At 36.8% G+C, this 23631-nt stretch overlaps 1 protein-coding gene and 1 non-coding gene across 4 annotated transcripts in view; one reads left to right on the top strand and one right to left on the bottom strand.

Moving 5' to 3' along the window:
• The window catches only part of Sesn (Sestrin), a 171278-nt gene that overhangs the window by 139037 nt on the left and 8610 nt on the right, over positions 1-23631 (bottom strand). For all 3 annotated transcript variants that reach the window (XM_070304143.1, XM_070304141.1, XM_070304142.1), the window contains exons 2-4: positions 7320-7819; positions 4679-5765; positions 724-789 (exon numbers count right to left, since the gene is read on the bottom strand). In XM_070304143.1, coding sequence (XP_070160244.1) covers positions 724-789; positions 4679-5765; positions 7320-7570 — 1404 coding nt within the window. In that variant the 5' untranslated portion in view covers positions 7571-7819. The remainder of the gene's footprint in view (positions 1-723; positions 790-4678; positions 5766-7319; positions 7820-23631) is intronic.
• Trnak-cuu (transfer RNA lysine (anticodon CUU)) lies at positions 887-959 on the top strand. The gene has a single exon. It is a non-coding gene; the product is annotated as a tRNA-Lys (tRNA).

Below are 23631 nucleotides of genomic sequence, written 5' to 3' on the forward strand. Positions count from 1 at the left end.
TATCCGTGCCAATTTCTAAAAAAAAAAAAATAAAAAAATAAAATCAAGAAAAATAAGAAAAGAAAAGTCACGCGTATTCATTTTAACGCATCGTCGATCGCGCATTTATGCGATATAAATTGTTCCATTTTTATGACGCTCAAATGCCTCATTTATTATTTCAATAAAAAAGTTATATCTGATATTATCATAGAAATAAATATTATGATCAAAAACTGAATATTTCGACTATATCACTTTGTAATAATAATATGGTAACTTTTTACAAACGTGACATTTATCCTTGCAAAGAAAAAAGGATCGATTATATTCCGAATAGTCATTGTCGTTGCATTTAATATTACCTATTTACCTTAATTTATCTTAAAGTGTATTTGATTTTGTATGTTTGGCATTGAATTGCAAAAATTGTGCTATCGCATAAGATAATCATAATGCTGCATCGATGATAAAACCGTTCCATATATATATATATGGTATAATATACTAAAACCCCACAAAGTTTTATATAAAGCCACTTTCACAAATATTAATTAATATTAACCATAATGATTTGATTGAATTTCTGACTCTTTCTCTGAAAACATAAGTAAAAAGATACAGAAGACTAAAAAATCAAATTTAGATTAATTTTAATTAACATTTATTTTGAACGGTTGTAAATACAACCTGTGTGACAAACTAATCTACAAAAGAGCAATTGACGCATGCAAAATCACTTACCTCCGAGAGAGGGACGAAGGCACTAGGTCCATCGAAAGCCGGCACTGGTACTGGAAGTCCTCTATCCTGTAATAATAAAAAAAAAAAGATTACATTTCCTACTGTACTATATTCGTATTTAAGGTCAAGCTGAAAACTAGCAAAATACATCGGGCTCTTGACAGCCCGGCTAGCTCAGTCGGTAGAGCATGAGACTCTTAATCTCAGGGTCGTGGGTTCGAGCCCCACGTTGGGCGACTTCTTTCTTTTGTATTTTACGAAAATTATTAAAAATTATTTTATTCGTCATTTCCTTAAAATATATTGTTAAATAAAGCCTTTGTCCTCTCTAATAAAGACAATAAAAATTTTATTGCTACAAATATACGACGTTAAAATAAATATACCATTGAACAATTTAACTTTATTGGAAAATAAAAATGTTTTTATATATCGTATAGTTTTGTGTCTTTCAGAGATATTAACCAAAATATAAATATTCCAATAATATCAATTTTACAATAAAATTGTATTTAAATTTAAAAAATAACGACTTGATTAATTTAATGTATTCTATTTTTATTTAACTTAGTATTATATATAAAAATAATAATTTTTAGAAAATACTTTTTTTATAATAATAATCTATTATTATATAATAATTAAAATTTCGCTTCTGCAAATTCGTATTTTATTTTCTTCGCATTCGTGTAGAAAGACATTTTTATTTCCACATCTATTAGATAGATTCAATTGAAACATAGACTGAGACTTTTATGGAACAACGACCTTAGTCTACGTTTCAGTTGAACCTAATATATATTCAAAAATAAGAAAACGTAAGAAAATTAGATATATTTCGCACATTTTATGATACACACATAATATGATACATCGTGTTTTATGTGTTAAACCTCCTTTTCCTAGCTTTCTGTTTCTGTCTTCGTGCCTGAAAATTGTTCTGCACTATGTATAAAGCTTTACACACAAGTTGTATCGATCGACCTCGAGTGTGACAATATCAGTGAGCATAACTGTCGGCCGAAACAGCGGATTCTACATCCACGCATGTATATTATATGTTTTTTGCCTTATTATTAGCAAAGACTAAATATCAATACATTTCTTAATTTATATATTATTCTTTCCTACATGCGTGCGTGTATCTCGTTTCTTTTATTAGATACAGTATATATATAATAATTATCTTGAAAAATGTAAACGATGATCATATTGTTTATGATATTAAAATAAATAAAATTACTAACTTATTTATGAGTTTGTTTGACTCTCTCTCTCTCTCTCTCTCTCTCTCTCTCTCTCTCTCTCTCTCTCTCTCTCTCTCTCTCTCTCTCTCTCTCTCTCTCTCTCTCTCTCTCTCTCTCTCTCTCTCTCTCATAAAAAAGCAAAATTCGGAGAAAATATATTTTCATCTTTAAAAAAAAAAAAAAAAAAAATGTTTTTACGATTCTAAGAATTAATCATAACGATATAGTTCTAAAATTCGAATAAAAAGAGACAAAGGTACACATTGGGCTTGGGCTTTTCGAAAAGCTCAAAGATAACCGATTGTTTTTGCGATTTATTTTCATCCTACTATTAGAAACGAATGAGGTTCAAGTATATTATTGCGCGCGATATCGTCCTTGTGAATGTTGTGGGAAAAATGACACTAAAATAATACGAAGTTGTCGGTCGGAAACGTTTCTTGAAAATCTTTCGATCTTACAATATTCTGCTATTTGCCTTTATTTCCGTCTCTCGGTTACTTGGATATTTGCGATGCATTACGTGTTTGTTCGCTCGTTTGTTCGTTTCTAACATTAACTAGCGCCCGAGATTAGTTTCGCCGATATTGTCAGGTATTTCTTTTAACGGCACACTGAAATACATGGATTAGTCCAATTTGCCACGGTCTTTCGGAAAGAGTAACTGTTGACATAATAAGATTAATGACTGTCATAGAAGTATTCGGTGCGAAAGAAAGAGTAACTCTCGCGATAGACCGAAGTTGTGCTTTAACCGCGAGCTATCTAGGTACAGGATATTTTTAGGCCGCGGTTCAAACGCCTCCCCAAATAGCCAGTCAAAACAAGTCCATTAATATAACCGACAGTTACTCCTATCCGGTTTATCTTTTATGCATAAACACATCCTGCGCCGGATTATTCCCACGCACTACTCATCTGACAGCTTATGAGTTCAAGTGATCATTTTGTCCATCGTCAAAGATTTATTCAGATATTTCGAAAACAAAATTTTCTACATATTTCCTATGACTAATTGCAGTAATGTAGAATAAATATTATAAATGATACAAATTTTTTGTCTAAAAAAATAAAGCCTCGGTGCGAAAATTGAGCAACGGCTACTTCCAAAATGCGCAAGCAGCTGCCACGAGAGACTCTGTGAATCTCCTAACAGTTTATTTATTAAGAAAGCTATAAAACAACGGCGCGCATTAAGAACAAAGATACAAAGTCACAGCAACGTGCAGCGTAAGAATCGCGCCCGGCAGTTACTCTTCGCGAAGGACTCAGATAAATTGCCGTAAAACTGGAGAGATAAAGATTGAAATATTCTGGACAATCTCAATTCCGCCGCGGAATGTGTATGGCGTATCTCAGAATAATTGTGCACTTCCTCTCCGAGACATGGATACTGGAGGTTGCTCCAAAATTAATGATCTCCAAGATATATAAATATTAAAATTAAGTAAAATTTATAGAACTTTTTAAATTGGACTAAATTTTGTAAGATTTAAATGAGACGCGCAATCTTTCTTTTTTCTTTTTTCTTTTTCTTTTTTTTTTAATTTAAGATATATACAATATTTTAATTTTTTGTCATTAAAAATATATAAAATAATAAAATAAAAATAAATATAATAAAATATATTTACATTAAGCTTAAATATATTAATTTAAAATAAATATTAAAAAAAAAAATTTATTTAAAGAAAAATTAGTCATTTAAATTAAGTTTTCAAGTTTCAGCGCAAACAATAAAAGTTTTATAATAATTTAAGGTTTCGTTCGCACTGCAAAATTGGTATAAATAATTTCGCGTCATAAAGTTAAATAGTTCATCCTAAAGAAGAGGGGTGATATTCTCGAGATATTCTGTATATATGCATCGGTATGTCTTTTTATGTTCGCCGTTTTCAACTTTATCTCGTATTGTCTAATAAATTTTACAAGTGTACATATATATATATATACCATAAGGGCGAATATTTGGGAGAGTGCAAACTTGAGTGGAACCGTTGCGAAAGAATTTCGGCCGAGTGCACGCGAGAGTGCAAACTTTGCGGTCGCGTTAATATCTGCTTTGTCAAGACTTGGCGGGCAAAACCTTGCACAGCCATATCTAGGCTATCCGTTATCTCTCGCATCGTTTCGGTCGTTTCGCTAAGATTTTTCTTTTTCCGGAATGCCGGAATGTCCCGTGTACTCTGACTCAAGATATACAGCGGTATTTAATTTCCGTCAAAGGATAGAACCACTGACAATCAACAGTTTTCTTTTTATATTCGCAACTTCCTCTGTCGCACCTCTTAAAAATTGAAAAGATTAACGCGAAAGAAGAAGATTTCTGTGTTCCGCAAAAGCAAATCAATCAATTCGCTCACTACTTTTAGAATTAATAAGCTGCTTGCAACAAATATTATATTATATTATTATATTCACGCTTTCTAACTTGAGAAATAAATATACTTTATTAAAAAGAACTCTTTATCGTGTGTCGCGAATTAATTCCTGCATATACATATATTAAAGATATAACTGGAAATAGTTCAAAATATATAGTATTATAATATATATAAATAAAGTAATTGTAACCCTAAATTCTAATTTGAAATGATTGCCAATTAATTGAACGTAGATTTATTTAAACACGAAGGACGTATATTATTTGGCACACGTCATCAAGATCCGCAACTGTCTGTGAAAGAAATTGAAAAATTTTCTCTTACCTTGACCATCTGGAGGATTTCCGCACACTTGATCCTGACGTTCTGAAAGGGACAGTTGACGCTGAGCCTGAGTATCACCGGCAGATGCAACGTCACCAGACTCAGATATTTGTTAGCCTGCGCTTGCCTGGGTCCGTCCAGGGCGTTACCGAGATTCAGCATCCTGCCGACATCGCCGGGCGTCACTTCCGGACTCTCGAGTACCCTGCCGCTCTTCGCGGACACATCCTCGTCCTGAGAGAGCGGCCTCTTGATCTGACCGGCACTAAACTTCCTCTCATCGTTCTTACGCAGATAGTCCTGCTGCTGCGCCCGATTACGAGGATCCTCCGGGTTATCCTCGTGAGCCGCCGGTGTCTCGCGGCTCTCCAGACTCATGTCCTGACGGTAAGACGGCTCGTTCTCGTTCTCAAAACCGTCGAGCGTGTTGAAGACGACCCCGTCGCTGCGCGCCGCCTCGCTCTCGTTGAAGGACACGTCGTCGTCAGCGCTGTCATAATATCGGCGCTGCTCGTGCGTCAGCAGATCGCCGCCGGCGGCGATTTTGGCTCGGCGATTCCGGCAGTCGAACGAAGCGAAGCCACTCATATTGTCGTCGAACTTGGGACTCTTGCCGTACACCCGGGTGTCCGCATCGAGCTCGTCATCTTCCAGCTGCTTCTGCTTAGCGCCCTTTAACTTGGCGTATATGTTCTTCGTCCTGCCAGGACAATAATCGTCGCTCGTCGATCTATCGCTCGACGACGAGCCGGCATGGTACTTTCGCTCGCTCTCACAGTTGGAGCCGAAGCGTGGGCATCTGCCTTCGATGTTGAAGCCCTTACCACCCTCGTCTGAGGACGTTGAATGACCGGATCTGCTCTCGATGCCGTCGCTGTATCGCTCGCGGAATCGCCTCTCGTTTAGAAGACGACCGTCCACGCAATCGAACGAGGACTCCGGATTATTTTCCTCGAGGAACGGTGCCGAGTTATCGTTCACGCTTTGCGGGAAGAAGCCCTCCGTCCGGAACGTGTCCTGCAGCAGGTGCTGATGCACACTCCTCGGCGACGACCTCGTCGGCGACCGCTCGACACTCATGTCATATCTTCGATCAAACATGAATTATCGATTAAAAGCGGAACACAGACGTATGTGTGTGTGTGTATGTGTGTGTGTGTGTATCCGGTTTATAAATCTTTTGAAATGCCACTATTCTCGTCATTGAATAGCAGCTAATAAAAAGTAATAGCTGTAATCATATATATATAAGGTAATTTGAAACGGATTAGATAATACTCGTATTAAATAATACAAATAAAAAAAGCGGAAGAAGATAGATCGTTATTTATGTTTTTCCACAAAACCGCTGTTACTGCTCAAATTTTATCACAATTCATGATCAATCCACTCACTTCTTTCGCAAGATACTTTTATTCGCGATTTTCTCACTGCAATTGTTTTTAATTATATCAATGTGTAATAATAAGCCTTTCTATAATTATATGATTTATATTCTCTCGAAATTATTTAAGAGAGTTAAAGTAATCTCGGGGAAAAGACTCTGTAACTTTAATAAGAAACGAAGGCCAGTTGAGAAAATTTTAAAAAAAAGAAGAAAGATAAAGCAAATCTCTTTCTCCGTAATAGTCCTTGCAGTTATGCTTAAACGAGTATAATTTCTCCTGCGTGTTTATTATTAATCTTCATATATAACGTGCACATTTTAATGAACCGCTCGTGATTATTTAAGTATCGCGTTCACGTCGGATTTTACGTGTTTGCGTGACTGAATGCTGATATTAAATCCAGGACCAATAATTTGCAAGAGTGCACGAAACGAAATGTTTGCGCCGATTAAACATGTCCGCTCGATCAAAATTATGATACGCAAAGTCAAATTATTTTAGGAAATATTTATTACACAATGTGTATTATACATATATTATTTGTTATTTGATAAATCGTTAATTGATCAATCATTAATTAATGATATTGATAATTGATACCGGCAAACAAAGTTGTTTAACAAATTATATAATTTTAACACATCCCAACGACACGCCCATATTTATTCAACAGGACAGAAAATAGGATAATTGTGAATTTATTACAAAGGATCCAAATGGATGAAGGCATACAACGGCGAACATATATATAGTTTTAAAATTTAACAGATTTATAATCAAACATCATGCATTGGACCATTTATCCACAAATACAAGAATATATAAATTTTTTTAAAAATGTCGATAGGTTGAGTAAAAAAACAAGAAGAAATTAATCAACTTGATTTTTTTTTTTTTTTTTTTGCATCAATTTAATATGATTTTACCCAAAATAATAAATGTTTTTGTTACATATATCTCTATTAGCAATCGAGGATAAGATATAAAAGAAGCAAAGAGATAAAAAAAAAGAAAGACATAATTTTAATTACGCAACAAACACGAATTAAATAAAGAAACAATATGTTATATAAATCAGAAATATAAATATATTCCTCGTTCCGTAACTAAAAAAATCAGCAAAAAAATGCAATAAAATCGAATATATCATATTTATCAATATTTAAAAAAAGAACTATTAAAAGGCAAAAATAAAGGATTTTTTTTTTTTTTATAACGAGCATTTTTATATAGCTGGACAGTGACACACTTACCTTCCGTCCTGACGGGAAACCTTGCCGGTCGCGTTCTTGATGTCCTCGATGTCGCTGGCGTCCTCCCAGCGATTCGGACTTGCGACGCTGCCCAGCCATCCCTCGACGGTTGTCCTGGCCGCGGCCAGGGCGATGTTCCTGGCCGCCTCGTCCCTGGCGCAAAGCGGCGCCAGGAACCTACTGACGAGCTCGACCTCGTCGCCCTTGGTGGAGGCGTTGCTGCCCGACGAGCTGTTCGGCTCTCGGTACATATCCCGCGCACGTTGTTTTCCTTCCGTCCGATCCTTCCAGGATCCTTCTTGCCTCGAAGCAATCGCGCGGAGTGTCGAGGCGCCCGCGCGCTCGGCTCGATTCCCAGGATAAACAGCGCGCGCGACGGAACGACGGGATATCTATATTTTTCTTTCTTCCGATTCGTCGTTTCCTCTCTTTTGCACGGGCACGATACTCTCTTCTATTTTGCGAGCTCGTCGAACGATCCTTCCTTGAAACGATGCGCGCTGCAAGAAGAAATAACGGCCCACTGTATCATCAAGGCTCCGTCTCTGTTTTATTAATCACGATCGCGTAAATCGTCTCGCGTTTAAGATCGATTAGTTTGTCTCTCGCTTTCCCCCCCCCCCAAAAAAAAGGATATGTAAGTCGTCGATTATAATCGCATTTATTCTTATCTGCCTCGTAAATCTTTTCTTTAATCTAACAGAAGAAATCTTAAATTTCTTTTTACTTCTGCAATTTTTTACACAAGAAGAAATACAGTTAAGCCGTTCGCTCTTTACAATCTCGTCTACATTTTCTACGCCGATATTAAAATCGTCGATAAAAATAAATCTTTTCTTTAATCTAACAGAAGAAATCTTAAATTTCTTTTTACTTCTGCAATTTTTTACACAAGAAGAAATACAGTTAAGCCGTTCGCTCTTTACAATCTCGTCTACATTTTCTACGCCGATATTAAAATCGTCGATCGCAAGAAGAATCATTTCAAGATCGCATCTCCGTCGATCGATCGATCGATTGCTCGTCGCCGCGATTAAACGGCACTCCTTCGTTTTCCAAGGCGCTCCTTCTCCTCCTCTAGCCGGCGTGGAAAGAAAGGGATCGAGGGAAGGAAACAAAGAAAGAGAGTAGATCTCGGTACTATCCTCGCGCAATTACGCTCGTTTCATCGCGTTTCGCCGTGAGAGATTCGACTATAAAACTCGTTTCTCTCGGAGAATTTTACCGAGACGGCTGCACCTCGGGATACGTTTCAGGGCGATAGAAAGTAGGCAAGGAGGCGTCGGCCGCCTAGCGTCGAGGCGATCTATCGAGATTCGAGGGGAGAGAGACGGCGAGAATGGGAAACGCGATTCTCTGACGAATCTTCCGCGAAGAGGGAAACGATCGACCGGGAAAACGTTTTAACCCGATCGGATACGATCGATTGTTCGCGCTTCCTTCTTCTCCCTCTCTTTTCCCGTTTCCTACTTTCCTTCTACCTTTGTCTTTCTCTCTCTGTTTTTCTTATCTTTTCTCTTTATATTTATCGCGGTTTTTCCATAATACGCGATTTGCCTCTTTCTCTCTCTCTCTCTTTCTTTTTTTTTTTGTCAACGCAATCACCGATCGAATCACATTTTCCTTTATATCGTCACCGTATGCGTTTTCCACCGAATCTTTCCAACGAATTGAGCGCAATCTACTCTCCTTCCACGCTGGGATTAATCTATCGGATACCCCCCTCCCCTCGCCCTCCCCCCCCCCCCGAAAGCACAGAAGAAAGGCAACAGAAATAAATTACAAATAAAATAAAAAACGAAAAAAAAAGTTTTCCCTGCGGACGGAAAGATCAAAAAAATTCCTCTATAGACGAAATCATTTTTCTTCGGCAGATTCTTTTCTCCGCGAAATGGACGTGAATAGAACTCGGAAAGTACCGTGCCGCATTAAATCGAAACGATCGACATCGATCGGAGAAGAAGGAAATGAAATTGCGCGCGGCAAAAAGACCAGATTATGATGCGAGTAAAAACGTGCATTTCGCCGAGTGATTTCATTCGTATTGAGCTTGAATTTATCGTCGGTCTAACGCGCGTCGATCGATCTTACGCTCTTATATGCCAAATGATTCTAATACGTTAGCGACGTAAGAGGGCCACATCTAATAGGGAAACACTTTTCAATACTGTAATAACCGGTGAATTAACGACCGTGCATTATGCAATGGCAATCGAGTAATTCTTGCGAATCTTGAGGAAATCAACATTTCGCCGTACAATGAGACTCGCGATCAAACGCTCGATCAATTCTGTCTTGAAATGGATTAATTTTTCGACATCGACTTAACTTACAATTACTGTCGAGTAGCAGAAAAAATTATTAAGTATGCAATATGCACGTGATTCGCGTCGCGAATTTGAAAACGTAATAAAAATAAGCATTTTATCATTATACAGAGATTTATTATACTTCGCTGGCAATGATGACTAACGTCCAATAATTCAGAGTGATCGGCTAAGTTAACAGATTACAAATTAACAATATACTAGATGTCCCGATCCTATATTGGGTGCGAATAATCTTTCGTGATTCTAAGTAAGTTAAAATGGCACTTGATTAATTGCTACGTTTTATCAAGATTGGGCGATTAATCAATATCATAATTCGGGTCTACGATTTGATTAATCGATTAAACGATTTGATTGCTGTGCAAGAAAACCTGGGGTCAAGGTTCCGAGGTCAGGAAATAGGAAAGGTCGCGTCACGGTAGCAATTTATCGTGGGATCACGAAAGAATGAAATATCGAAAGGAATAAAGAAACATGCGCTCTCTCGCGTTGAAGAGAAAATCAATACGACAGTAAAGCTAGTGATGCAACGATGTGATGTTAGTAAAAAAGGTAAAAAAAAAAAAGAGAGACAGAGCTCTCTAATATAAATGGTAAAAGTGTAAAAATGCGAGGAAAATAGAAATTCTCTCTCGATCCTGAAATTCAGTCTCACGGTGCGCTTGCGCGATTGCGTAAACGCACACATTCGCGCATTTATTATTTCATATGCGTATTTACTTATTACGTAACCCGTGGAAAAGGCCTCGGACGAGCTCTGCAAGTTACGCTGTCGACCATGTTTCGTCAAGGAGAATTTTCGAGGAGGGAAAACAGTTTTCGCCGCGCTATTTCTGTCCCTCTGAAACTTCGGCTTGAAATTCACTCTCGCTCGTCGTTCGCAGCCGTACCGCAATTCGTAATCAGCTTGTCGAGTTCATTATCGAATCGATATAAATAGTTTATAACGACGTGTTACGGTTATCACTGTAATGATACATCGATCAGCTGAGCGGTGTTTCTCGAATCCTTACCATTCGAGACGCGTATGTTACGTGTGTGATATATGATGTTTCGCGCTGTAACATTTTTACAGTCTATAATACGTAACACTTCGCGCATACATATACATTTTTAAGTTTCGATATTAGCGCACTTTTACCACGGCGATTGATTATATCCTTTACCGTAAAACTAAACGAATATAAAACCACGTTTATAACCGATAATGTATGAAAATACATACATCATATGTACGAACGAAGAGAATATAATTTTCTAACTCGGTTATTCTCTCAGTCGTATGTTTCCTATTTCTATTCTTACAGAATTTATATTTACGTGATATCATTTTAAAGATGTAAAAAAATATGAGATATTTTTATTTAAAAAAAGAGATTGAAATTTCTCGTTATTGATAAAAGACTGAAGAAAATAGATCAAAATAATCTAAAATTGCTAGCAATTTTTGAAAAAAACTTTATTCCATTTTTACTCTACTTAAATGCGTATAAAAACCACACGTGAATCATAGAAAAACAAGATTTTATTATGACGTATGGATTTATATAAGCGAACACGATGTTAAATTGATATTTGCCCGCTTCGCTTCTATATAATCAAGGAAATCATCGAACATAATTAGAATCAGTCTAGATATTTAAGCTCTTAATCATAATATTCACGCAAGTCGTAGATAATGTTTCTCTCTCTCTCTCGAGAGAGAGAATTTTTGCAAAAATGTAAGAGATTGTAAGTAATAAAATTTTGTTATAAACAATGATGATTCGCGCGTTGTTAAAAAAACATATCAAACCAGTTTATAACTGACGATAATCACAGCGGTAATAACAATATTCCATTCCTTCTTGCGCGCTACGTAAAGTAAGAAAATTATTGCAATAATCATTGTGTTTATCCGAGCAATAGTAGTCTGTTCTCGGGAATGAATAGGAAACTGCGAGACGGATGAAAGAGTGTTAAACGCGTGACATCACCAGTAACAGCACACAGACATGATATCATTTAAAAATTTATAAGCTCATATTAACGTATATATTTAACTCGACAACATTTAGGACAAGTGATTTGTCGCCCCGACATTGTATAATTCTAATAAAAAAAAAAAAAACTCTCAGATAAAAATTGATGCGCAAGAGATCTCGGACGAGATATATTTATTATCATTATATTTATTCATTCATTATATTTATTATCATTATTATATTATATTATTAGGTGTTATTGCATGAAACTCTAATATTCTCTTAGCTTCTTCGGAAATAATCCTAAATAATCTCTCTCTCTCTCTCTCTCTTCTTTCTTTCTCTCCCCCTGGAGTTTGGTCCACGTATCTCGTCATTGCAGTTCTTCGTCTTCTTCTGGCTTCGTTCCCCGGGCGTCCGAGCGCGCGATATATATCTCCGTGACGATCTAAATATTTATAACCCCCAGAAGCCTTAACCCCACCATTCCGCGAGGAGTATGAATTATTAATGCCGCGGCCCGCCGTGCTACCGTATACTCGCGCCGCCGTGCATTCGCGATATGCCGTACACACTTTGTCTTTCGTGATATAAGGATGGTCAGGGCACGTCGGAGAACGTGCGAGGCGATAAAGCGGTCGCGCGACTCGGTTCGCTCGAGCGAATTAAACGAAACGGAACCAGAAGAGAATTAACGCCGCCCGCCCGCGGAATAATATATTTCATCGTAATTTCGCTCGCGGAATTTATTCCGCGTCGCCAAAGAGCGTGTTTTACGAGCTGGATCGATGGCCGAGAAGGAGAGAAAGAGAGAGAGAGAGAGAGAGAGAGAGAGATGCACACACTGCCGCAAGATCACATCTCCTCTTCGATAACGACTGCTTATTTACGAGACCGACGACGCCGACGTCATAAATAGGATTAACTTGAGGAAAGCATACGAGCCGCGGTAAATATTCGTGCGTTCATTTCTCGTTATAAGCTCTTGACGAGATTGCTATAAATTGAGAATTTCCCACGTTTTCTTATCTGTCATTTATGAATTTTACGAGATCGACATATGAGATATATATTCTTGGAGCTCTCCCATAAAAATCGATTCATTCTTTTTTATACAAAGCTCGCTTTCCTGTTGCGCCCCTAATTTTTTTTTACTTTTTTTTTTTTAACTTTGTATTATTGTATTATTGTATTAAAAATCTGTTTTCGGAACATTACACATACATGTCTAAGATTGAAAATCTACTACTGCACAGTAATCGCGTTACCTCACCACACGTCCTTGACTGAAAGAAATGCAAATTCAGCATTAATGGCTTAATAAAAAATGATTCACGCTACAATACAAACGGCACCATCAAAACTATTTTTACGGAACCGAACTAGTGTGTTTGTCGCCTGGCACCAACATACGCAACGCTAAGAACGCAAAGCAGGGTAGTGCCTGATACGATAGCGTGTCATCTGCGATCTATGCGAAAAATCATATAATTCTTTTCTGTATACGCGCTTTGGCAACATAATATATTTTTTTTTTATCTCTCCGAGGATGAAAAGTATTTTTGTCCGAATACTTTTGTACGAGAATGCACCTCGATACCTATCGGTAAAGTATTGTTGAAGACTGATTGCGCGTACGCACGCGCATCTTTAAAATTCACTTGTAGATAACCCGAGCGACAACGAGTCAGGCATGACTCAGAGGACGAGGAGATCGATCGATACGATGATAACGCGACAAAAAGTTTGTCCGATGTCGCTCGGTGGTTAGTGCGCGAATTGCAAAATCGCCGCCGCTTTTACGGTCCCGTGACACGCGAGAGAACACGCCGATAACATTCGACGACTCGGAAGAATAAGCGAAAAAGCCCTTGCTCGCTTCGCAAAAGCCCGAGCTTTTTACCGTCGCCACGCGCAGGATCTGGTAATTTTATGGTTGCCTGGTTTTGCTCACAAGCACGGAGATGCTATCCGAAAGATCCCGTGAGAAGTTTTTTTAGATAGAAAATTGTGGTACCATCTCGCGTTGCCGCAAATTTGAAAGGTTCGTTCCCTCCCTTGGAAGAAATTTAGTTACAACATTTTTAAAATTTCGTACAAGATATCTTGATAATTAAATTTCGAATTAAAAATCTCTGTCGAGAGTATAGTTTAGTTGAGAATTTATATAGTATGACCTTGTCTCAAATATTTTCAATTACTTTAATTCGCAATAAATGCTTTTTCTTTCAATCGTATAAAATTTAAAAAAATACGCATCTCTTGTTGTTTCAATCGAACAATTTGATTTATAAAAAATTATGAAAAATCGACAATATAAATTTATTTAAAGATCTGCTATCATGATGAAAATCAAAGTTTACGAATTCAACGGATTAAACTGAAGCGAACCGCGTTATAATACAAACGTTTCGTGTGATTCGTCGTGAGCGTGAAATCCACCAACATCATCCGCGGAAGATTTGCGGATGCACGTTCGAGAGGCAATGACCCATCTTCATGAATGCAACATTGATTCTCTGATCCGAAACACGAGCGGCATAATAAGTTGACGATGAATATATATGAAGACTCAAAGGTGGTATATCGCTAAAAAATTCATCCATTATCATATCGCTTTTATTATCAACATTTTTAAAATCATCGCGTCCCATATTATTTTGTTTGGCTAATAATTCTTTCATCGGTCGTCGAAATCAATTTTAAACAATTTATAAATATATATATATGAAAAGCGATAAATTGATAAATATATATCAATACTTTTTGATTATTAAAAATCCATTATTTTCTATAAAATATAGAAATTGACTTTCTGACTTTTACTAGAATAAAAACCGATTTAGCGTAAATTTAGTGCCTCTTGAAAATAGCTTTTCGTTAATCGACCATCATTCTAATCGTCATTAATCATTCCGGAAGAGTACTCGGGCGCGCGTTCCAAGGCGTTGACCGATCTGTACATATCCTAAATGCAACGTTGATTCTGTTATGCTGGTCGAACGTTGGCGGAATAACAAGTGAGAGATGGATAATAGCATTACGCGCGGCGAGGAGAGACGAGGCGGAAACGAGGCTACCTCGGCTTAGGAGGCCGAGATAGACGCGTAGCGTAGCGGGAGACGGAATACGATCCTGATTGCCAAGGAGAAATCTTGCAGCGTGATCTCTGAGCGAGGCATAATGCGTCTTCGTCGAGGCGAGCGCGAAAAGAGAACGCGATACTAAATTATAGATACGGCCCAATGGGCCGTGACGGCGACGGCGAACAACGCTTTGGAGAAAAATTTCGTATATGTCAATGACGTGAAAAAAAAAAAAAAAAAAAAAAAAATTGAAAATCTGCAAAATTATAATTTCTCAGCGAACTTCGTATAATAATTTTTGTTTTTTTATATTTCTACTTTATTCTTCTTGCAAACTTTTCTGAAAACTATAAATTTTTTCCGATTTTTTGTATCAGGCGACAACAAATCAATTATCAAAATAAAAATATTTCGATTTTCTTAAATTTTTGAAAATAAATAATTGATAATTAAAGATTTTTGGTTATATTGTTTCGCGAGATAACGATTTATAAAAATCGACACGACAGTTTTGATTCGCGAGAAAAGACGCGAATGTTCGTCGAAACCTTTGAAGAGTGTCTGCTTGCATCATCAGTTAGAAAGAGCATTGGTTGTTATTACCGGTGACACTCCACGTATAGTGTAGCCTTACATATGAATACAGTAACGCGAAACCGTAGGCGAAGTATAGATTAAAGATTAAAAAACAAACAAGTTCCCTTCCACAGCGAGTGCCTTCACGGCTACTGAACACGGAAAACTCGACTCCGCGATTATCGTAGAACGACGCAGCCGGTCTTTCAAACGGCGAATCCAGGTCGATATTTAATGACTCGTCTTGGAAAAAGGTGGAAAAAGAGAAAATGCCCGGTAGGAGAAAATGCACAGAGTTACATTTATTCAGCAAAAATAAAGTTATATATATATATATATAATCGCGACTTTATTTCTTAAAATCAAACTAAAACTAAAACATTCAATAAATATTTGATTTAAAATATAATAAAAAAAAATCTCTGAGACTTTTTCAATGCTTTTATGTTATTCTCTGTACAAATAATAAAAATAATTTTTTTTATTATATTTATATATATTTATGATGCGAGAAATGTTAGAACTGTTATTATATGTTTATTTATTCCGAAATCCAACGCGAAAATCCAAACGTTTCGTGTTTCGAATAAAACACGAACTCATCAGCATTGGATTTAACGTTCCAATTTCATCAACGTACGTAATTTTACCACGCAATACACGTTATTATATAATAACAATAAAACTTATTAAGACGTTTGTGATACGTAATTCATTTACGTCATTAATGCAACAAAAAACAAAAATGCGATATGATATGTATAGGATAAGCAGATGTAGACTAATCGTGAGACGTATTCACGAGCGATATAATGCCACATTTAAGCAGATACAAGATACACAATCTTTGCATCCTAAAGATACGCCATGATTAATCGGTTATAATTGACTTTTTATGAATTTTAATGAACACACAGATAAACATTCGAGATAGTGGTCTGTATCCATTCCATTAAATGTAATTAAATGTAACTGTGCGCGAAGTGAACACATATCATTCGCATTAAATATGCGATATATATTTATATATGCGATTATCAGATTTTATAAAAATTTTTTGACATATTCCTAGAATGCAAAAGTTCCCCTATAAAATTTGACAAAACGTTTCTAACAATTTTTCAATCTCTCATATTAAATGTTTCTCAACATTTTAGAAGTTTATGAAGAAATTTCGTAAAAAGTTTGTTTATATAAAATAATTTTTTTGTTTATATAAAATTAAAAATTAAAAATAATATTTCGTGATACATTTAATAATTTCAGTTCGACTTGTGATATTCACGATATTCGAAGAAAATATTCGTACCCAGGACACCTCGTACATGAAATGACTACACAGTAAACGCGCGATACGAATATGAGTCGGCATTTTAATCAGGCATAAACAATTTACTTGTTTCCAGAATATATACTTCCTTTATATTTATAAGATACTGCTTGCCTGGCGAACATCGGATATCCGAAACGTAATATTAATACGTGCATTATACTTTTCTGAGATAGTATCTCCGCCCGCATCATCTTTAAATCTCCACGACACAGTACTTAATAGCGATGACACAATTTCGAGAATTTTTTTTTTCTTTGTTATATAACCAACATTATATTTTAAAATACAATAAGAAGGGTAGATAAGAGAAGCAAAATATACCAGGGATTTGAAATGCTAAGCGCCGGTAACGAAATTATTATCAGCCACTTAATCCTAAAACAACGCTTATTCCGCGATGTTCGCGTGTTGAATGCAAAGACTGCATGTCGACGAGCCGGTCGGCTAAAAATATCGCGCTAAACACGTGACGCAATATGTGCGTACGTCAGCTTAAGCTCTCTCGGCAAGGGAATCGTCAATGATCTTCCATGTAAATCATTTGGCCGAGATGGCCCGTCCCCGTTCAATCTATCGATACTCGAAGCGCGATTGCGTCGCGCCGCGGACATGTATAGGGATACGAAAGGTGCGTCGCTTACGCGTGAATAGCGCGTTCCGTTGCGTAATCCGCAACGCGTTAATCCGGCGCATCGATGCACCGTTTAAGGCGCCGTTCTCTTAAGCCCGTTCTAAAAGTACGCAAAATATACTTTGGCAGATCGATTGAAAATCAAATCGAAATCCCCAATACCCCGCGCGTTTTTTTTTCTTTTCTTTTTTTTTTAACGTACATTTCGAAATTAATCTTCGTTTCATTTTAAATCCCAGAATACTGCTTAAGAAAAAAGGATAGTAGATTGGCGTAAACGAAGCACGATATTTTTAATAAGGTCGCTTTAAACGAGGCATGGTCGTCGGTGATTCATCAAAGCCGGAAAAATTAAATTAATTACAGTCTGATTTTGTCGCATCTAGTCGCTCTCGTCATATTATTGGATTTAACGATCCGACGAGTTCCTCGACGGAGGTAAAGGGCCAGTCTGCCAGTGCGAGCAGTCTCTATTTTACACAAGGCTGTCTGCAAACTACTCGGTACAGCCCTTTTTCCCTCGGTTGAGTCAAATCGACCGAAAATGTTCATCGGCCCCTGTAATCGATGTAGCAACGAATTTTCATATCCCCAGAGATAGAGCATGTCTACCACATGCTAATCTCACTAAACATTACTACGATAGGCATCATCTTTTTTTTGTCGCAAGTGTCGAGAATAAAGGAGAAACAAAGAAACAAGATTAAAAATAAAATCAAATATTTACGAAAATTCGGATGTTAAATTACATAAGGCGCACATGTATTGTGTTATTAAAATCATAAATTCATTTATTGTGAAGTTTATTGTGAAATAAGCTGTGATATAACAAGAGAGAAAAAACTTACTCGGAAAAATCAATAAAGATGCAAGAATTGCGAAAACATATGTGGATGCATCATCGAGCGCACACCAAAAGTGCAAATAAACCCGCTGTCAGTGCCATACTTTCCGCGAGTTGGCGAGATATTTGCGGACTCCGCCTAAAGAGCCACGTGACCGCGTACATATACTTTCTAATTATATGGTCTCGTCTTCCACCTAATTTTCTCGTCGACCACGCAGAGAGACCACGCAAGAACGGGAAAGACGAATGAGTGAAAACCGGGCGTGTCCGTCCGTGAGCGTGGAATCGTTAGCGCGACTTCTTCGTCGGAGATCTGCCAAGGAACGATGCCATCAACAGCGCAAAAAAAAAAAGAAAAGAAAAGAAAATGAAAAACTCGCGATTCTACAACGTGACGCGGGAAATATGCGGTGGCTTCAATCTTGATCTAGCTGGGATTTTATCCGTAAAACGCAACGTGGGATGATCGTCGATCAACGTCGGTACGGTTTCGCGTATAATACCGGAGGATTATATCGATAACTCGTAAAAAGAAGCGAGATATCGATTATCAGTGTGGTCGTAGAATTTCACTTATAAAGCAAAAAATATATGAATGCACAAGTGAGAAAAAATAGTACGCGTTTATAATTGCAATTCGTAATCTTCCTTAGATAAGATCTCCTCTCTTTCTTTCCCCCTCTCCATCTTCTTCTTTTTCTTTTTTATAATGCTTAGTTAGAGTTTCAGAATATTATTTATTTTAGACTCATTTAAAATCAAAATTTGAAAAAAATATTTATATAACTCCTTTAACTCTTTCCATATATTTATACGATAGTAGAAGAAGACAAACATATTTTCTGCTGTTGGAACGGTCGAGAACAGTATCGGAAAAGCTAGTATATATGCTCGTGAGGAGATGGCGAGCGATGTTTGCAAAAAGAACGGTAGATATTGCGTGCTGCCAGCTATAGCACATGCAACTGCATAGAGTGCAACAGCGGTCAGATTGGCACATTGCTAGTGCAACAGCTCTTTTATGTACTTGTGCGATTCATCCCATGCATTCCCTCCGCGGACAACCGACCGCGGACAATCCATCCGTTATCGTCTCGTTACTATATCGATAACGATTCGCGCAAAGAATCTGGCAAAGATATTTTCTCGTATCAAACTACGAAAAATGTGTCAAAAGTGAAATTAAAAAAAAAAAAAATGGAATTATACTCATTTTCGAGTAATTATTATATCACATTATCACTCTCATCATCACTCAGATCATCGATTAGATTGCAAACAAAACAGAACGTAGACTAGGAGAGAAGATATATATATATATATACTTGAAATGTTGATACTTTAAATATTAATTTTGTTCAAAATAATTTTTTTATATATTTTACAGCAGTGACATAGGAATGTCACTGTTGCGAATTAAAATGCATGAACGGAAACTTTAGAAACGCACGATTTGAAAGTTTACTCTTTTTTATGCGATGACGCTACCGTTTAAGCGCAAGCGATTTGCATAGGGAATAAGCGATGTGCTACACTACACTCTTACACTCCCAAGAACCTTCGTGAGAAAAGACACGAGAGATCAACGATCGCTTGTAAACATCGAATAGGGAATCGCGGAAATTTTCACACGACCCCGATATTTTATGACCCGCTGCCATCCAGTACAGGGAAATATCAGTCCGTTTATTTTTCCCTTCCACGTGTTTTAGAGTATTTTCCCGCATTATGACGACGAAGATAACAATTTCATTTAGCGCAACGTAGTTAAACTATACATTAAAGGTTAAACGATACGTATATTAGCCTTCATGAATCATTCACTGTTTCGCATCTAATTCCTAATATTTTTCCCGTCCCCTTTTTTAGAGCCAATCAAATGAAATGTATTCACGTCCATTCACGCGACAGATGAGATAACGCGCCCCGACGAGAAGTCCCGACGCGCTGAGAATAATTAAGAAATCGACCGATTGTTATCGCGTATGACATTTGATAAATACGCAATTCTTAATATCACGGCTAGCGATAACATCCAGCGGCGAATCCAATTTTTTATACTCGCTTCGTTACAATCCTCTCTCCACGTGTGCCCCATACGTGACATTAACACATTTCGCCAAATGAATTTATACAATAAAAAATAAAATGTAAGGAAAACGTGAAAAAAGGCGCATTGCGAAGATAACGATGCTCGTTCTGCTCTAGTTACTCATCGCTTCCTGACTGTTTCAGACGATGATAAAATCTTGTAAATTCGTGAAAATTATTCTTTAATAAATTTATGAAGCTAAATAAATACAATAAAATTTTATTAAAAAATAATACATATATAACCTGATATTTTAAGAACAGTATGTGCGTAAAATGGCGATAAAGTTAAAATAATGCGGATGTTAAAAGGAGCGCGATAACAATGAATTATCGCTACAATTAGCGTCATTAACGCTAATGACACTTCAATTATGACGCACAAAGAAACATATAAATTCATTGTATCATAGAATTATATGGATCGTACTATCTACAAAACGGTTTGTAAAAAATTTTTCTCACGTTTTAACAATCCATACCGACTGATACACATAGATAAAAAATAAATAAAATAATAATACTAATACAAAATTTAAACGTACGAGTCAAAAGTTTTACATAATTGTTGTAATTTTATCGTAAAATCTGTTTCAAATGTAACGGAAACAGATGTGTAATGCACCATTTGTTTCTTCTTTCTTTTTCAAACAGAATTTTTTCAAAAAGCATTTTTTTTCAAAAAAAAAAAAAAGGTAATTTAAAATAAATATGTACATACATTTTTCAAGTAAAAAAAAAAAAAAAAACTTTTTTTATGAGATCAAAAAAACTTTAAATAAAAGATATACTTCGATAAATATCAAAGTAAGCCATATATTATACCTATACTACAGTCAAATTATTTATATTATAACCTATTTCGCAACGATTGATAATTAGCAGCGAAAAGAATAAACAGGCGGGATCGTGGAACGCAATCCAGATCTAATTAATTGTAAACCGATAAGTAGAACGATTCAATCGAGACGATGGACTTTAATCGCATTTCGAACGAAAATAAACGAGAGCTAACCTTTGCGATCTCTCGCGTGCACTGACCGACAGGAGGGAAGATGAGGAAGGAGAAGAGAATGAGACAACACACCGCGGTTCAACGACCTTAAATTTTGTTTACGAAAATCCTTTCGTGATGTGGCGAGGAGAGAGAGAGAGAGAGAGAGAGAGAGGGGGGGGGGGCCTTGAAAGAGTCGAAGCTGGCGAACTCGAAGAGTGCACGGCTCTCAGTGATTTATTAAAGCGTGAATTTATATTTATTTCTCTGTGAAAAAAAAACGCCATCATTGTGCCGATGATAGCGATGATCGGTTAAGTTTGAGCCGCGTTTCATGGAATGATTATGAGAGTCGCGACAATTCCAAATCTTTAAAATTCAAGAGAATCCAGCCTCGCGCTTACGCAGTATTTAATGATAAGCGCGTATCCGGGGACTTTGTCCATGCGTTTTTTTTTGGGAGAGGGAAGGATATAAATAATGATAAAAGTAAATAAGATCGATATTACCGATATTTAAACAATGAATGAAATAGATCTTTTTACTGCGATTTTAATGTTAATTTCTTTAATAATATATGTAGAATGTAACAGTTTAGAACAAGATACCTCGAGTACTCTAAAGTCTGACTTGCGATAGCGTTTCCTCGACACGTCATAGCAAATGAAAGAGATTGATAAGTCGCACGAGATCGCGCAAAATTCATATTGAGAATAGGCGAAAGCGAAAGATACCTGAGGCGTTTTAATTGCAGCACATACTCATATTTCCATTTACTGCGATGTACTAATAAAGATATCATAGTTGATAACTTCATCTCTCGGTATTACCTTACTTTTACTTCATGTTTTCACAAACATTTCTCCAATATGGCCGTACAAGTAATAAAACCGCTGAGTTTTCTAATACTCGCTTGTTACAACAACCACACAAGAAGTTTCTTGCTTAATAGTAATTAAGAAAAATATTGTTTTATTTTCCCTCAAAAAAAAAAAAAAAAAAATCGATACTTAGTATTTCACGCTATGGCCATTTTACTCCTTCACGATAAAAAAAAGTATATATCAAGAGTGAATATAATTTTTATCAACGTTGGAAGAAATTATAGAAAGTAGAGAAAACTCTCGATAATGTAATTAATTCTTCTGCAAGTAAATCGCGTTTTGATGAATGTCGCGTGCATTGATACTATAGTTCCTCTTCTCCGCACCCACAGAAAAGATTTCCGGATCTAATGCTATTACTTTTCAATCTATCATAAAATAGGATCGATATAGCGACAATCATATTTATTATTGAAAAAGGAATATTTTAATCTTAAATGGAAAATTCTTAAATCTAGAATAAAATGTCTAGTAACGCCACCGCATATCGGTTTCGCGCCGATTATTGTCGCGCTAACATCAAGTTATTCTAAATGCAAGAATATATAAGCTTAGATTTGTATATGTTACTCTTGTCTCAAGATAGTAAGACAATCTTATTTAATTCGAGAGAGAAGAAAAGGAATTATTGATTTAATTTTAAAATTGTTTTATTTTTATACCGCATAAGATTGTGATACGATTAAATATGTCAAGAATATTTTTTGTCTCGTTATCAGAAATCCTTTCTGAGAGTGCGAGTTTAATGTGTTAATTCTGTATCAATAATGTGCGTTAAATTTATATCAACAAGTGGAAGGGTCTGTATATGTACACACCAACGTCATAGAATGCAAAATAATCCGTAAATAGCCAAACCGTGCGGTGAAAATCGTCGATATTAAAATAGTTTACGATGATAAGAATTTACACGCGCATCTTCTAGTGCGCGTGTACATTACTAATCCCTAAAAAATCTTAGAAACGAAGATTGCTACCCGAAGAGCTAATTTTGTCTTACGTAACAAAAAATTAACCGACTTACGAAAGTCTGGAGGAGAATCGTGCGCGTATGCGTGTGATATTTTTTCCCTCATACATATAAATTCATATATTTTATAAAAATCAAAATCGCGCATATTGCGCAAATTTTATATAGACTTTTCGGGCGCATTTTAGGGAACTTTCTATTTACGTTCTTAGCCGAGAGAGCTAATAACGTCCATCGATCGTCGTGCGATGATGTTCGTTATCGGTTATCGGCCGCGGTCAAAGGCGTGTACCGATATCGATTGCATTTTTCGAATCGCGCGGAACGCGACGATTATTCAATCTCTCGAGTGACACACAGCACACACACACACGCACACACACACACACGCACGCACAAAATACGTCATTGCGCGAGCAGCGCCTCGCTGTCTGCGATGCCTAACGTTAGAGAGAAGGAAGTGGGGAGGCGGCTTCGCTGAGTGCTAACCCTCAGTGATTCTCAACTACGTGATTCTCGGAAGCCGCAGCCTCGCACGGAAATCCGACCGCTTAGCAACAACGCAAACGCGAGCGAGCGAGCGAGCGAGCGAACGCTAGTTGCCAA

This window comes from Polyergus mexicanus, unplaced genomic scaffold (genome assembly GCF_030449975.1).
Source record: "Polyergus mexicanus isolate NDT 795.1 unplaced genomic scaffold, iyPolMexi1.0 SCAF_11, whole genome shotgun sequence".
Taxonomy (NCBI): domain Eukaryota; kingdom Metazoa; phylum Arthropoda; class Insecta; order Hymenoptera; family Formicidae; genus Polyergus; species Polyergus mexicanus.